Raw genomic sequence first — 13642 nt, 5'->3', positions numbered from 1 at the left:
CTGGTCGTCTCACTTGCAATGGGACCATACGCTATGGGTATGGATATACAACGGTGGCATCACAACGGCGGAATGACGGGAGAGGAGGAGAGGGAGTGGAAGAACAGTTGGGCGACAGGGACGTATCATCAGACCCCATGGGTTTTTATCATTTCTGGGTTTACTTTACCCAAATAATCCATCGACGACCCAAAGTTCACAAGAATATAATTACGACAGAAGTAGATTAATCACGAAGTGATCAAACCAGTTATGTTCTTCCCTTCACTTCAACAATTAAATTAATCTTTCAATTCTCTTGTCAACTCTCATCAATCGCTTTATTTTATTGGACTTATTTTCATCAACAAATAGCTGGTCAGGAATTAATATTCACAACTGGGAGGATTCAAATAAATCCTGGGGTACAGTAGATAATTTAATTAACAATCCCACTTGCAACTGGACAATTGTTTGTTAATTTCCTTGGCACTAATTGTATTTCGGTGGTTGCCAGTAATGGTACAGGTATTAGTCATGTAAATTACGGTAATGACATAGGAATGAACAATAAATGCCAGCAATTGTAATGTTAGAATGACAAATTCATTGAAAAAATGGATTAGGCAATCAACAGCTTGTGGACGGTCCAGGGGAGAATGAGGCAGATGGGCCTATTTTTTTAGTCCACGATATCAGTTCATTGTGTAATAGAACTGGAGTGGAAAAATACTCTACAAATGGTAGAAAATTTGTAAAATTTAAACCTAATACTGTGAATTTAGACTCGTCCTGCCCCAATCTCCCCTGTTTTTTTTTTTTATATTTTGGGTGACGTCGTGTGTCGTCACATCCCTGAGGAGTTGGTGGGCCGGATTATCGAGATATTGCAGAGGGGATAAATGTATAATAGGCTGGAGAGGGAGAGGTAGGGCCCGGTGTTTAGTTGACGTCCTAACGTATTTATTTGAAAAGAAACTTCAAGCGTTTAAACGGTGAAGTTCTGAGTCTTCCACCCCTCTTACTGATGTTTTAAGGATGTTCTACGACATTTCCGCCAAAACTCAACTTTTCGTCGTTTCTTGACAAATTTACCATGGGATTAACGTGAAAAAATCCAACGTTTCTGCGTTTTGTCATTATTTAACCGCTCACGAAGTTTCAAAGTGGTGCGAACATTTTTCTGTTTTTTTTTTAAACGTTTGGAAAAAATTAAAAAAGCTAAAAAACGTATGAAAGGCGTTAAGTAATCATTACATAATGAATTGTTCATGTTAATCCGATTGATAATTTGGTAGGAAAATAAGAAATTGTGACTTTTGGCTGTGGAACATTCTTAAGGGTCTCTTTCCCTCGAAAAATATTGGAAGAAGAGCCATCAGCGTATGCTGGATGTGTGTACATTAATCTAGTGAAAATTACCGATCAAATATCGACGATGACAAATATTTCAGGACGAGGGACCTCTGGTCGGTCTAAAACTTGCATTGCCGAATACGTTATCGCCTTTATTTCCGCTCCTTGGGGGTGTTTTCCAAGCATAAACTCTTCTCCATATGCCGTTGCTTTGAGTTTGAAATTTTCTAGGTCAAATTCCGTTATTTTTATTTTCTGCAACAAAAAATTGATGTGATTTTACGTGATTTATTCCACGTCAGATTCTTCTTAACAACAATATATAATTAATTAAAAAACGAGGGCACAAGGCCGAACATCATGTCATTGCAGCTAGAATATTGCACTTTTTTATTTTGTACGTCTGGTTAACGTATTCCTGGCCAGTTCTAACATAATCAATTTTGAAAGTTAGCCTTCATATTCGAAGAGGTCGATAGGATGTATCGACCCCCGCCATCAGGAGGTCAATAGGTATTGCCATAATACACATAACTACTCGCGAAGATTCTTTTTAGATAAGCACATGAGGGAATTGTAAAATATGTACAAACAATGCAGTAACGATGTGCTAAAATGATATAAGTCCAGTCCAGATAAGTCCCAGGACAACACAGGATGACATAAATTCGCATTCCTGATTGACATGCCATTTTAATTAACAACGGCTTCTTCGGCAATTGGAGCCTACTGAGGGGACGTTATATTTAACGAGTCTCGTGACGAGTCAAGTCATTTTACAGCACATTCAGACTTTGATGATAGACTTGCTTATGTGTAAATTGTTTATGTATAAGAAGAATGGAGGGTGATGATACCTTAGCGACTAAGAAAGGCTCTGCCGAGAACATGAAGAGCAATTCATCGAGGAAATGGTAGAGAAGTGCCTGAATGTCATCACCTTCTGCTTCGATGTCATGAGTCATGAGGATTTCGACTGAGTCCAGCTCAGTCATATAACCAAACATTGCAACTCCAGCTTGTTCGAAGGCTTCTTGCATCGTTCCTCCCCACGCGTGGATCCTTTTTGATCATTAAAAGAGAGGGTTAATTTGACAGGTCATTAATTAATCCTATTGATCCTATTCTCTAGTTGCTACAGAATGATTTCTATCTATTGGTCACATGCGTTGAAATTAAAAAATTAAGGTTATGTACTGAATTAATCTTAAATCCTGACATTCTCAATATTTTTTCACTATTATTTATTCACTTTATCACAGAGAATGTGTACTCACTGAACGTCTGCTGTATGGTCGAGATCTGAAACGAGATAAAAAAACAATTCAATTGTTTAATTATTGAAAATGTGGGATTAGTGCACGTGGGGATATTTCCGATTTCGTCTAATAATTTAAGACTTTATAATGATGTGCAGGGCCTCGTGTTCAATTAACGATTAAGTTCACTCGAAGTTGATAAATAATTACATGATGACTGTTAATTTATTTATTTGACTTACATTCATATTTGATTGGCGCCGGTATATAGTCCTCATCCGTCCATGTGTCCATGATGACTGATCAGCTGACTGGCCGTAAACGTTGTGAGGAATCAGCTGATTGAGCGTACAGAATCGAGCACAGGAGCACATGAACAGAAGTTGGTATCCCAATGTACTCATCTGACAGGGGGTGGTAAACGGAAAAACTAATTAATGTGAATGATTATACATCGTTAGTACATCATTGTACATGTCTTTATTTTGTTTGTAGCCTTGTGGATAATTAATCATCATCATTTTAATATCGTATATAATGGGAAGTGGCGACCACTGTGTGCCACAGGCGGAACCCGCACCCTGACATGGTATTTGTAAGTGGAGACTTCTGTCTGTCACACATGGAACCCATACACTACACAGCGCCGCACACGGCGTCCTGAGGTACTTGTCCAGTGTTTTGACACATCATATAGACTAAATCAGAGGCTTACGACAATGTTAATACTGACTCCCGCGGTGAGAGGCGCCCCCATCGATGTTGATAAACTCGCAATCCACTTTGAATGCTAAAAACTCGATTGATTTTTCTGAATTTCGAAATAATGAATTCAAAAAATGTCTAAACCGTTTTCCTTTCACTTCACATAACTATTCGAAACGAAACAGTTATGGAATATAAAAGTACTTAGTTTGCAAGTCTAGATTTTCCTTTAAAAACAGTGGGAGAGGAAATGTTATCACTGGACATGAACTGAATATTTCCTGGAGAGACTGATTTTGTTTAAAACAAAGCGATGTTGATAAGTTCGAAGTGTTTCTCTCAAATATCTACCGAAATCCTCAATTTAAATTCCATGAATTATTCAATTTCGTTATTTTTTAATTTTCATTAACACGGATTGGTAAATGAATAGTATATTTTAATTATCATATATATTTCATATTTATTATAATTCACACTCAATAATTATTTTATCAAATTGAACAATTTAATCGACAATATCACTAGAATTGAATTTTCACCAAATTTGTTGATAGAAAGGAATGAAAATAAAATGAAAAAAATTTAAAAATCCAGGAAAGTCCCTGTACCACATACGGTTTTACCTCGAGGGTAAAATCGATAAAAAATCATACGGAATGAATACAATTTGAGATCATAAAATATAAACATTTTATTTATTTTTCTCACTATAAACCCCCACTTGCTCGAATCGTTCCCAAAATCAATTCCCAAGATTGACAAATAATTATCGTCGTGAACTTCTCCATAGAAACTGTAATTTAGTGTTTATAATAACGAGACCAGAATAATCAACGCCATAATGAAGTGACTCACATTTACCTTTTAATAACCAATACCGAATAAATTAAAGCAATCCGTATCATTGACCAATAGGTCGATGGCATTCATAGTGCGTGGGGTACGAATGTGATGCCAGGTGAACGTAATAAAATAATTATACGACATTGTCCTTATTCACTAATCAATGAATGTAACTGATTCCCCGATCTGTATCAAGGATCCCTAACGACAAATAATGACCAACTAGAAGGAAAATCCTCCTAGGATCGATGAAAAGAAAAATAGTCAATCGCAGGTGACTTTGATCCCTAATAGATATGTAACACTACAAAAGAAACTCGTTTCAACATCTCAGGATGTCCAAGGGCATCCACTCGTATCCAATACATCAAATCTCCCTCTCTGATGTACTGTGATTATATAAATACTGTCTCTATACATGAAACTCAACCTGCCAACACCATTCGACTGGTAAACAATAAAAAAATGTAAATAAAAAGATATCAATTAGACACATCGTTGCATACCATCGTGAACAATTCATCTTGGAAAAATAGGTGCAGTTTCCACATTTTTTATTCCATCCCTCATCTTGCGAAAGTCAATAACAACCGGCAAACAATGACGATATTTTATTTCATTGTATTTTAAATTTAATATTCGTGAAGGAACATCGAGAATAAAGAAATGAATTATTATATATAATTTTGTAAACCACTGCAAGAATTGTAATTTCTATCTGACGACATTAAACCGCAGAATGGAGGGGGATAGAGTAAATATAAAAGTAACACGCAATCAAAATATTAAAAATAATACTATGGAATTTTTGGTGGCATTGAAACAAAAAAAAAATGATAGAGAATAGTAAATAGAGAAGATGTACGTGATCAAAATGTGGGATGGAAAAAAATATGGAAATCCTCGGTGGCATTGGAATTAAAAAAAAAAGTGATGAAAAAGTTAATCAAAAGATAACTAATACCATTTACGACTTGTTGATGTTTGGGGGGTATTCAAATGTTACGTCAGCAATGTAAGGGAGAGGTGCGGTTCACAATTTCCGATAGTACGTGTTACCCATACAGGGAGTGTGCTGCAATAGCCGGGGAGGGGGTGGGGAAAAATAGTTTAAAAATTTGTTTACAAAATACCTGAGAAATCACTGTAGAGCGAGTCATCGCAGACGAAAAAGCCTCCGAAATATAACTGAAGAATTATTTTTTCCTAATTTTCTAACAATCATCATTTGATTGTTTATTCCTGCAAAATTTACCAAACACGTCCCTCGAGACTTTATTAAGGCCGCACGGGCCAAGGTGATCACCTAATTAACAAACCTCGTTGAATAAATATTCCCATTACAAATGGGGAATGCAGGAAAAAAACAATGGGAATTTTCATGGGCATTGAAGTGGAAAAATGTAAAAGAATAATCCCAACTATCAATAAACAAGTGAGTGTCAAATTAAGTAATGCGAGTGAATATTATTCTCAGCTAATTGACACTGAAGATCCATCAATAAAATAAAAGATGTATTTTAATAGCCCCTCAAACCTCAGTCTTAACGACTTAACTGCCTTCCTTCTTTCCTCTCTTAACTCGTTCGCATAAACAGTAATAAAATGAAGAAAGAAAAAAAAATCAAAAAATCAAATTCATAAATGCATTTATCCCTATTCACCAGCAACATTCATCATTAGTATTTCTCAGTTGCACCTGCATCCACCTCTCCCCCACCCTCAGTTACTTTTTTTTCTTCTGGACTTTAATGACATGCAATTTTGCAACGCAACTACTCGACACACGGCTCCGAGTCCTTGGGCTCGAAAAACTATATAAAGTGAAACAGTGGGCCTCTCGCATCCCAAGTTAGTGCCAGACCTGTCATTTTCTCATATTGTTTTCATTGAATCTGTGTAAATATGGCACTTTGGAAGGTAATTATTATCGCGATTTGTGTGTCTGTTCATGTCCATTCACGTGAAGTTGATTTACGTAAGTTTTTTTTTCCAAATCCTTAACTATTTTTACGTGGAATTTCTACGTTTTCTATGAGTTTTGTTGTTCTTCCAGCGGAGGCTGTCAAGACGTGCAAGAAGGATTCTGATGATTACGCTTCATGCTTGAGGCTTGCCATTCAGGAATCCTGGCCAATTTTCGTTAACGGTGGGTCTTGACCAAAATTATTTAATTTCCACTAAAATTTCGTGTGCGAGAAGTGGTAGAATTCCACTATTCCTTTAATTATCGAATTCCCTGAGAAACTTGAAGACAGATTTACTCTAAATAACTCTGAATGTCCTCAGGTACCGTAAAGTACATCTTTCGATTTTTTTTCTAAGCCCCAAATGTCAATAAATTATATCACTCTATTGCGATTACATACGACAATTAAAATCACGCATAATTAATCATGCAGTAATTAATATGATTAAGGCATTCCTGAGCTCAATGTGCCCCAGTTGGATCCCTTCGTGGTGGACGTATCCAATAACAATTTCGCGGTTGGTGAAGTGACTGGAAGAATATCAGTGAGAAACTCGAAATCGTATGGTCTAGCAAAAGCTCGTTTCTTGTCGTTGAGGCCCTACCACGAGGACGATCACTTCCGCCTCGACATTGACTATGAGATACCCAAGGTCCTCATCGAGGGTGACTACAAGGCGGAGGGTACCATCGGGGCCTTCCGAATTGGTGGAAAAGGTAAGTCCCTTCTTCAGGACCTCGAAAGAATGTCTACGAATGTCTCCAGGGATTACAAAACATTTTTACTCTCTATGATGCAGACATTGGCAGGAAAATATTCGCACAATAAATATTTTGAAGTTATGTTTTGCTATTTCCTGTGCAGGACAATTCAACGTCAGCATGACAGACGTCAGGTGCATGCTCGTACTTGAAGGGCCAGTAATTAGTGACAGATGGGTAGTGGAGAGGCTCAGCCTCACGCCAGAGGTCGGAGACATGAAAATTTGGGCCTCTGATTTGTTCAATGGAAATCAGCAGCTCAGTAAGTACAAAAAATTGCTCAGTTCTGTATGAGAGTTAAATTATGAACAGAATAAGCGATTCTGGGGCCTTCCCATTGACAAAATATGATCATTGTCACCTAGATTAATGGAAGGTAATTAGGGGGGATAATGGCCACTTTGATCAGGGATGATTATTAATTTTTTTACAGCGAGATCAGCTCTTAGTTTCGCAAATGAATACTGGGAGATCCTCTACCGTGGAATGCTGCCATTTGCAGCAAAAACCTGGAATGCTAGTCTTAAAGATCTCGTCAACGGAATCTTCGCCAATCTGGCATTCTCGAAGACCTTCCCTTGAGCCAAAAGGAGCATTTACTTACCAATTTATTCTATTTCTCCTTGAAATAATTCGGCAGAATAGTGGCAATGAACAACCTAAATAGGGCATTTATCTCAAATGTGCAATCATCTCAATAACAAGTGGTTTCAGGAAAAATGTGCGAATGACAAAATGTCTTTCAACATTTTCACCTCAATCCACTCTTCACTGCTGGATAATTCACCAATTGATGACTCGATATGCCTTTTCACTATTTTACTACTGAATTGTATTTGCTCAAAAGTGAGTTTCCTTCGATTGCGAATTCACCATTCACAATTCCTGGCAATCGTAATTAAATCTTTTGTAATATTGAGTTGAAGTTTAGAAATCTTGGTAATTCAGCTACTGAAGACCGAAGAAACTATTAAAGAAGAGAAAAATATACGAATAAAGACAAAAAATGACGGGTTAAGGCGTCAACTCTGCCATCATTTAGAAAGTCCCGAGTGGAAAGTTCCATTCACTGCGAAATGTTTTCCAACATTTCAATTCATAATTCAATTTTTGCACAAGACGAATGAATTAATGAAAATAAATTTTAAAAACACCTGTAAAAGTCAATTAATTTAACCACCATTTTACATTTTATATTCCTACTGTATATCTGTCATATTAATTGACTACTGTCAACGGAGATATATCAGCTTATCTTGTAACATTCACCAGCAGATAAAAAAAAAACTATCGAAGAACAGAAACTAATTGAGATGAGTTTTGTTATCTCACTGTTACGGTAGGAGGAACGTCTCCACTGGCACATGCCGAAGTAATTGATTGACAATACCTGAAAATAATACTGACAGTTTCTTCTTCAACTGTGGCTCCATGATCTTTAGCACCTCCTGGCCATTTTCCCGGAGGAACAAATTCGTTGCTTCACCTTGAGGAGTTAAGATGTTCCATTGATTAATTATCGAGTCCCTCCAGGACTGGGTAAAGAAAATTTTAGAGAAGTTCCTCATTTATTCTGAGAATGACTCGACTTCGCAGGGAAATCGCGAAATCGGAAATTGTGAAAAATAAAAATTCAGTACTCACTGATTATGCGATTGCGAGTGGAGTCTTTCCTGACGCGCATGAATACGTCCTTAACACGTAATTGCACATCAAGTTCCTCCACATGAAGATAGGTTTTCCCATCCTTAATGGACGTGGACAACGTGCCCCTGACCAGGGCCTCAACGTAATCGAATCTGGCGTGGAATGTGCCGTTACTGCTCGCAGGAAGAATAATTAACACTCCAGAACTGAAACATTTAGGATTCATCACTCCATTGACTTGTATCCAATCAAAAGGACTTGTATGCAATCGATAATTTTATCGAAATGTTTTCATCGATAATAGACCTCCAAAATAATTAGAGGTTCGCTGATTGTTTAAGGAACAATTTGTGATGTGGGTCCAGGTGATCCCAGTGCTCCTGGTATTTTTAATTATTAGTAAATTTGGAAAAATTTCGTCTAATTGTCTTCGTGGATAACTCACCTCTGGTAATTGGCATTCAGTGCCAGTACTGGCATCGTCACAATCGCCTCAAAGGGAGACCCCAGCTTTATGTTCATGACAGTGAAGTTACTGGCGCCTTTGACGAAAAGCTCTCGCAGTTGCACTCTGTAGCCATTTATGCCACCTGTTAGGGAGAGGGTCAGCTCATCCATCTGTTCAGAAAATGAAAAAACCAGGAGATTTTAATAAACAAGAACTAGAATAAATAAATAAAGAGGAAATTGATCTTCACAGCTGCATAATTTGTTCACTAACTAAATTGATACGTGAAGAGAATTTTTGCAAGTTCGGTAAAAGTTCATATTCCAGTAAAAAAATCCTTTTATCAGCATTGGAATTTTTTCTCGTGGTATTGGTTGACAATTCGTTACGCAGCAACATGTCGCAAGATTTTTTTTGTACACGACGATATTTCTAAAACGACTTCCTGTGTTTCCTGTCCAGATTATCTATCGACGATACAATTAACAAGTGATTGCAACAAAGAGACTGTAAATGTTTTTCCCAGATGTGCATTAGTGCTTTTTTCGTCATCAGTGCAATGATTGCGGGCTTATTTGTATTGAAATTATCGATACAGAAAATCAGAAGCCCTTTTGGTAATTTTATATGACCGGAGATCATGTGATGATTTCTGGAGATTGATATCAAGATAAACATTATTAAGGAAGTGACTGAAATGAAATAAATTTTAATTTTCAATGGATTAAATTCAATTCAATTGATTTGATTAATTTTCTAGTGAAATCGTTGCAATAAGGACCTCTCAAAATTTTTAATAATTACTCACAGTGTAATGAACAATTTTTTTTTAAGGAACAACGTACCTTGAATGGTTCTACCGATGGTAATTCGATTTCTGGTATTCCATCCTTGAGATAAGGTCTCAGGTGATGAAGAGCATCGATCAAACAGGATTTCAATTGTGGATCACTTCTGGAGCACTGTTTAACATACTCAGCTGAAGAATAAAAAAATATTTATTATGCTAAAATTACTGGGTTTATGGAATAGAGTTTAAAATATTTACGAGGTGTCTGGGAAGCACTGAATGCCACGAAATATGTCACGATTAGTCCGATAGGGAAAAACATGGTGCGGTGATTGAATCTTCGATTTTCTTTATGAAAAATTACTGGATATTGTAAGTGGGAAAGCTCGGTGCGTTATAAGTCAAGTCGAACGAAGAAATGCAGATGCTAGTTGCAGTCAGTGGAGAATACTTTCACTGGTGCACCAATGAACATTGCACTCGCTTTTGTCTTACCTGGGTATGAGTGTAATCATTGTCTTATCAGGTAGTTGACAATTCCATAATTTGATATTTACGCGGGACGAGAAAAGTTGGACAGAAATAACCGAAAAAATTTTGTGACTTCGAGGCGAATTGTTAAGAGATAAATTGCCAAATGAACTTGAATTTTTATGCAATTTGAGACGTAATAAACTCCGCAACAATTCAGTGACTATCGCATACTTTTTCGCGAAGTGACACTCAGTTGTAAAATTACAAAGTTACGTACAAAATAATCGAGAAAAAAAATCATTCGTTTTGGGAAGGAAAGACACTGATGACTCCTGAAATGAAAATGTGGTATTAGAGTTGTATAATGTTTAACAAATGCCTGAATGAAGTTTCGTCATTCGTAATTACCATTCATGGTTTCTCATTGACGAACTTTCATTATAGATAATGCTCAATTTTCTCAAATGAGGAGTAGAAAACATGGGAAACAAGGAACAGGGGAAAAATAAGAAAGAGAAATGGAGTGGAGTAATCCCCGCTCCGGGTAGACAATCTCTCTGTATCTCCACATAATGCACAGTATTACGTGGTCCATTACCACTTCATAATCCCGGCTTATCACAAGTGTGAATTAACTCACGTAATCACATCATTTTTCGTCGAAACGTGGGAACAAATGACGCAAAATTCCGATTAAAAATTGATTAAAAAATCTCTTTAAAAAAATTAATTGACTATAAGTTTTCACTGAGCTCAGTACACGTTTACAAATTTTTTAAAAGTCAACGGAGAATATATTCCCAGTAATTAAATTAAAACGACTAAAATACGATCTTGAAACAGAATAAAATTTGCTAGATAAATGTTTATAATATTCCAGTTCTAGCTCTAATTCAACCAACTTCATGAATGTTCGATTAAAGTGAGATAAAATGCTTCCGTAGGACGAAAAAATCCGCTTCAATGTTCCATTATTTCCCCCCCAATTACAAATAAAAAGTCCACTGGAGAAAATAATAAAAAAACAAAACCAAGTATCTCATCTCCAATGGACTGCACTGGACGACAAGTCTCCAAAGGTCGGACCAATACCTGAAATTCTATCAACCCCCTCCCCGAAGAAGCCACACTCCACCACCTGTAAAAGCCCCTTCCGAAATAAAACCGAAAAATTATATAATTCACCAACGAAAAAATAAGTGGAATTAAAGGAGCGATCTCAGATACATTGCCGAGAGTGAAAGCGCGAGCACCGGGCTACGAGCGAGGTTGTTTGATGTTTGTATGTTGTACATGTGAATTGTCTCGTACCTAAGTAACTGCACCGGATAGACCCGGTGGACCGATTGGGTGTAAGACAAAATAATATCAGTGAGTGTGAGTGAACAACGTTAAAACATGCTACGAGCACTTACCATTGTGTCATTTTGGGTAATTGGGGCGTTCTCCGCGGAATTTGGTAAGTACTTTATTTACCCCATTGATTTTCTCTATTTTCACAATTTTTCTCTACCCAACGTACCCATTCATTACGTTTCGTTTGGGGTAAACCATAAAATTGTTGGGTTCCATGAAAAATACTGAGAAATTTCCAGTTCCTCTGTCGCTGCGTGATCGTGCGCTTGATTGCTTCGTGGAAATAAACAATTGTTGACTGTTGCGAGGGTCAGTTAAACGATAAATTGAAATAATTATCCACTGGGGATGATTGTGTACTAAAATTCATTGGTGATGCTCGAGATATCGATATTTCGGGGTGAAAGTGAAACAGAGTTTGCGTAATTGGAATTGGAAATTGGTTTCGATGTATCACATGCAGATTTTTATATAATTTTTGGGTGACAGTTGTGGGGAAAAGTCTGCATTTTAAATTTAATATTTTTAACTGGGACAGATCCTGCAGTCAGGCTTTCAATAAATAATATTCATCAGGAATGTTCAATGTACACAGCTGTAACGATAGATTCAATACATAATAAAACGCTATTGGTGAATGCGTTGAGGTACTTTCATACCGGAGATCGGCAGCAAATGTTTCTGTAATATGTTGGGAGTAAATTAACAATTTACTTTCAAAGAGGTTCTTTTGTCAACTCTCATGTCCTATGACAGCCATAATTAGGTCGAGTGCCAGAAAAATTCACATCTCCATTTTCAATGAATATTTCCCAATTGAAATTAATTTTTAATTGACTTTGGGAATGCGTTGACGCAGAGGATGCCTTCAGGAGCTGTTACCCAGACGTCAGTGGCTTCGACGCCTGCATCAGGGAGGGCCTGAATGCCGTCAGACCCTATTTCAAAACAGGTGTACCTAAGTACAATATCGCGCCGTTCGATCCATTTTTCGCTAAGGAGACGACGGTCCAGAGAGGACTACCCAACTTTGGGTTCGGCTTGACACTGAGGAACATCACCGAGAGTGGCTGGACCGCCAGTAAAGTAACGAAATTCGTCAGCGATTTGCCCAATTACAAAGTAATTCTCATTGATCCTCAACAATTACTTATTTCACGAAACTGACAATTCCTCAACTGGTTTATATCGCCTGCTAATTTTTTCTCAAGGTTGTTTATACTCAAAGTTTCCCAGCAAAGTTCCTGAACGGTGATTACGAATTCCGAGGGAATATTTTGGGCCCCAGGATGATCAACAACGGGAAATTCACGTTAGATTTGTGTAAGTTTTAAATTTAAAAAATTATACACTCAAGGAGCCACTCGCTGCTGCGATAATGACACCAGAAAAACATTAATATTTTTTTGTTACTGTTGACAGATGACCTTGTACAAACAACAACAGTTACCAAACGCCCGGGCTCAAAGTTAACTGTACGTGTGGAGGTTCAGACGATTCGTGATCTAAAGCTTCACATCACGAACCTGGTTCAAGGCCGATCATTCATCGAGAGTATCGTAGACAGGATAATCAACGGCGCTTGGCAACCGGGTTTTGTCATGACACGTGGTATCATCAACGATTTGGTGTCCAGCGCATTCACCGACATCTTCGGTCGAGCATTTTCCGATTTTCCATTCGACAAAATCGTCAGAAAAAAATCCGTGAAAAATTCCTAAACAATTTAACGTATTTCTGACACCAGTGACGAGTTCCTAAACTGTCAGTTGACAATTAACTCCATCAGTTATCATAAAAATACTCAACAGCGTGGCCCGATGCCCATCTGTGATCACTCGAGGGTTGATTCCCAAATTTCTATTAATTTGTTTTACATTGTTGCTTGTATATATGGATAAAATATATTTGTAATTGATTTTGCTGTCGACTCAGAGGGAAAAAATTATTTCGTCTAGTAATTGGCAAATGTTCTTGGGACAGTATTTTTTCCTGAGTTTATATTTTATGGCCTATGAATTTTCCGCCTGAGTAACTCCATTTCGTTGTCC

The 13642-nt window shown here is 37.3% G+C and overlaps 4 protein-coding genes across 5 annotated transcripts; 2 read left to right on the top strand and 2 right to left on the bottom strand.

The window, feature by feature from the left end:
- Positions 1 to 299: 299 nt before the first annotated feature.
- Positions 300 to 4388, bottom strand: Archease (archease). Of its 2 annotated transcripts, none has more exons than XM_064135709.1 (5): positions 4164 to 4388; positions 2837 to 2998; positions 2613 to 2637; positions 2193 to 2397; positions 300 to 1590 (listed from the first exon to the last, which is right to left on the bottom strand). In XM_064135709.1, exons 2-5 carry the CDS (start codon positions 2886 to 2888, stop codon positions 1405 to 1407), a joined length of 468 nt encoding a protein of 155 aa, XP_063991779.1. In that variant the 5' UTR covers positions 2889 to 2998; positions 4164 to 4388; the 3' UTR covers positions 300 to 1404. The 2 variants fall into 2 exon arrangements, with proteins under 2 accessions (XP_063991779.1, XP_063991780.1); XM_064135710.1 differs by having other exon boundaries at positions 2837 to 2932; positions 4164 to 4387.
- Positions 4389 to 5962: 1574 nt separating this feature from the next.
- Positions 5963 to 8043, top strand: LOC135170150 (uncharacterized). Its single transcript, XM_064135701.1, has 5 exons — positions 5963 to 6123; positions 6202 to 6294; positions 6565 to 6831; positions 6980 to 7138; positions 7310 to 8043. The coding sequence occupies exons 1-5, from the start codon at positions 6051 to 6053 to the stop codon at positions 7456 to 7458; spliced, it is 741 nt and encodes a 246-aa protein (XP_063991771.1). The 5' UTR covers positions 5963 to 6050; the 3' UTR covers positions 7459 to 8043.
- Positions 8044 to 10231, bottom strand: LOC135170156 (protein takeout-like). Its single transcript, XM_064135706.1, has 5 exons — positions 10020 to 10231; positions 9817 to 9950; positions 8969 to 9141; positions 8521 to 8729; positions 8044 to 8362 (listed from the first exon to the last, which is right to left on the bottom strand). The coding sequence occupies exons 1-5, from the start codon at positions 10081 to 10083 to the stop codon at positions 8211 to 8213; spliced, it is 732 nt and encodes a 243-aa protein (XP_063991776.1). The 5' UTR covers positions 10084 to 10231; the 3' UTR covers positions 8044 to 8210.
- A 1202-nt stretch (positions 10232 to 11433) lies between these two features.
- LOC135170154 (uncharacterized) lies at positions 11434 to 13521 on the top strand. The gene is made up of 4 exons (XM_064135705.1): positions 11434 to 11694; positions 12451 to 12713; positions 12803 to 12914; positions 13014 to 13521. The coding sequence occupies exons 1-4, from the start codon at positions 11634 to 11636 to the stop codon at positions 13310 to 13312; spliced, it is 735 nt and encodes a 244-aa protein (XP_063991775.1). The 5' UTR covers positions 11434 to 11633; the 3' UTR covers positions 13313 to 13521.
- The last annotated feature ends 121 nt before the right edge of the window (positions 13522 to 13642 follow it).

Source organism: Diachasmimorpha longicaudata, chromosome 16 (genome assembly GCF_034640455.1).
Source record: "Diachasmimorpha longicaudata isolate KC_UGA_2023 chromosome 16, iyDiaLong2, whole genome shotgun sequence".
Classification (NCBI taxonomy): domain Eukaryota; kingdom Metazoa; phylum Arthropoda; class Insecta; order Hymenoptera; family Braconidae; genus Diachasmimorpha; species Diachasmimorpha longicaudata.
The sequence above is the reverse complement of the archived record's forward strand: the minus strand, read 5'-3'. Positions and strand labels throughout refer to the sequence as shown.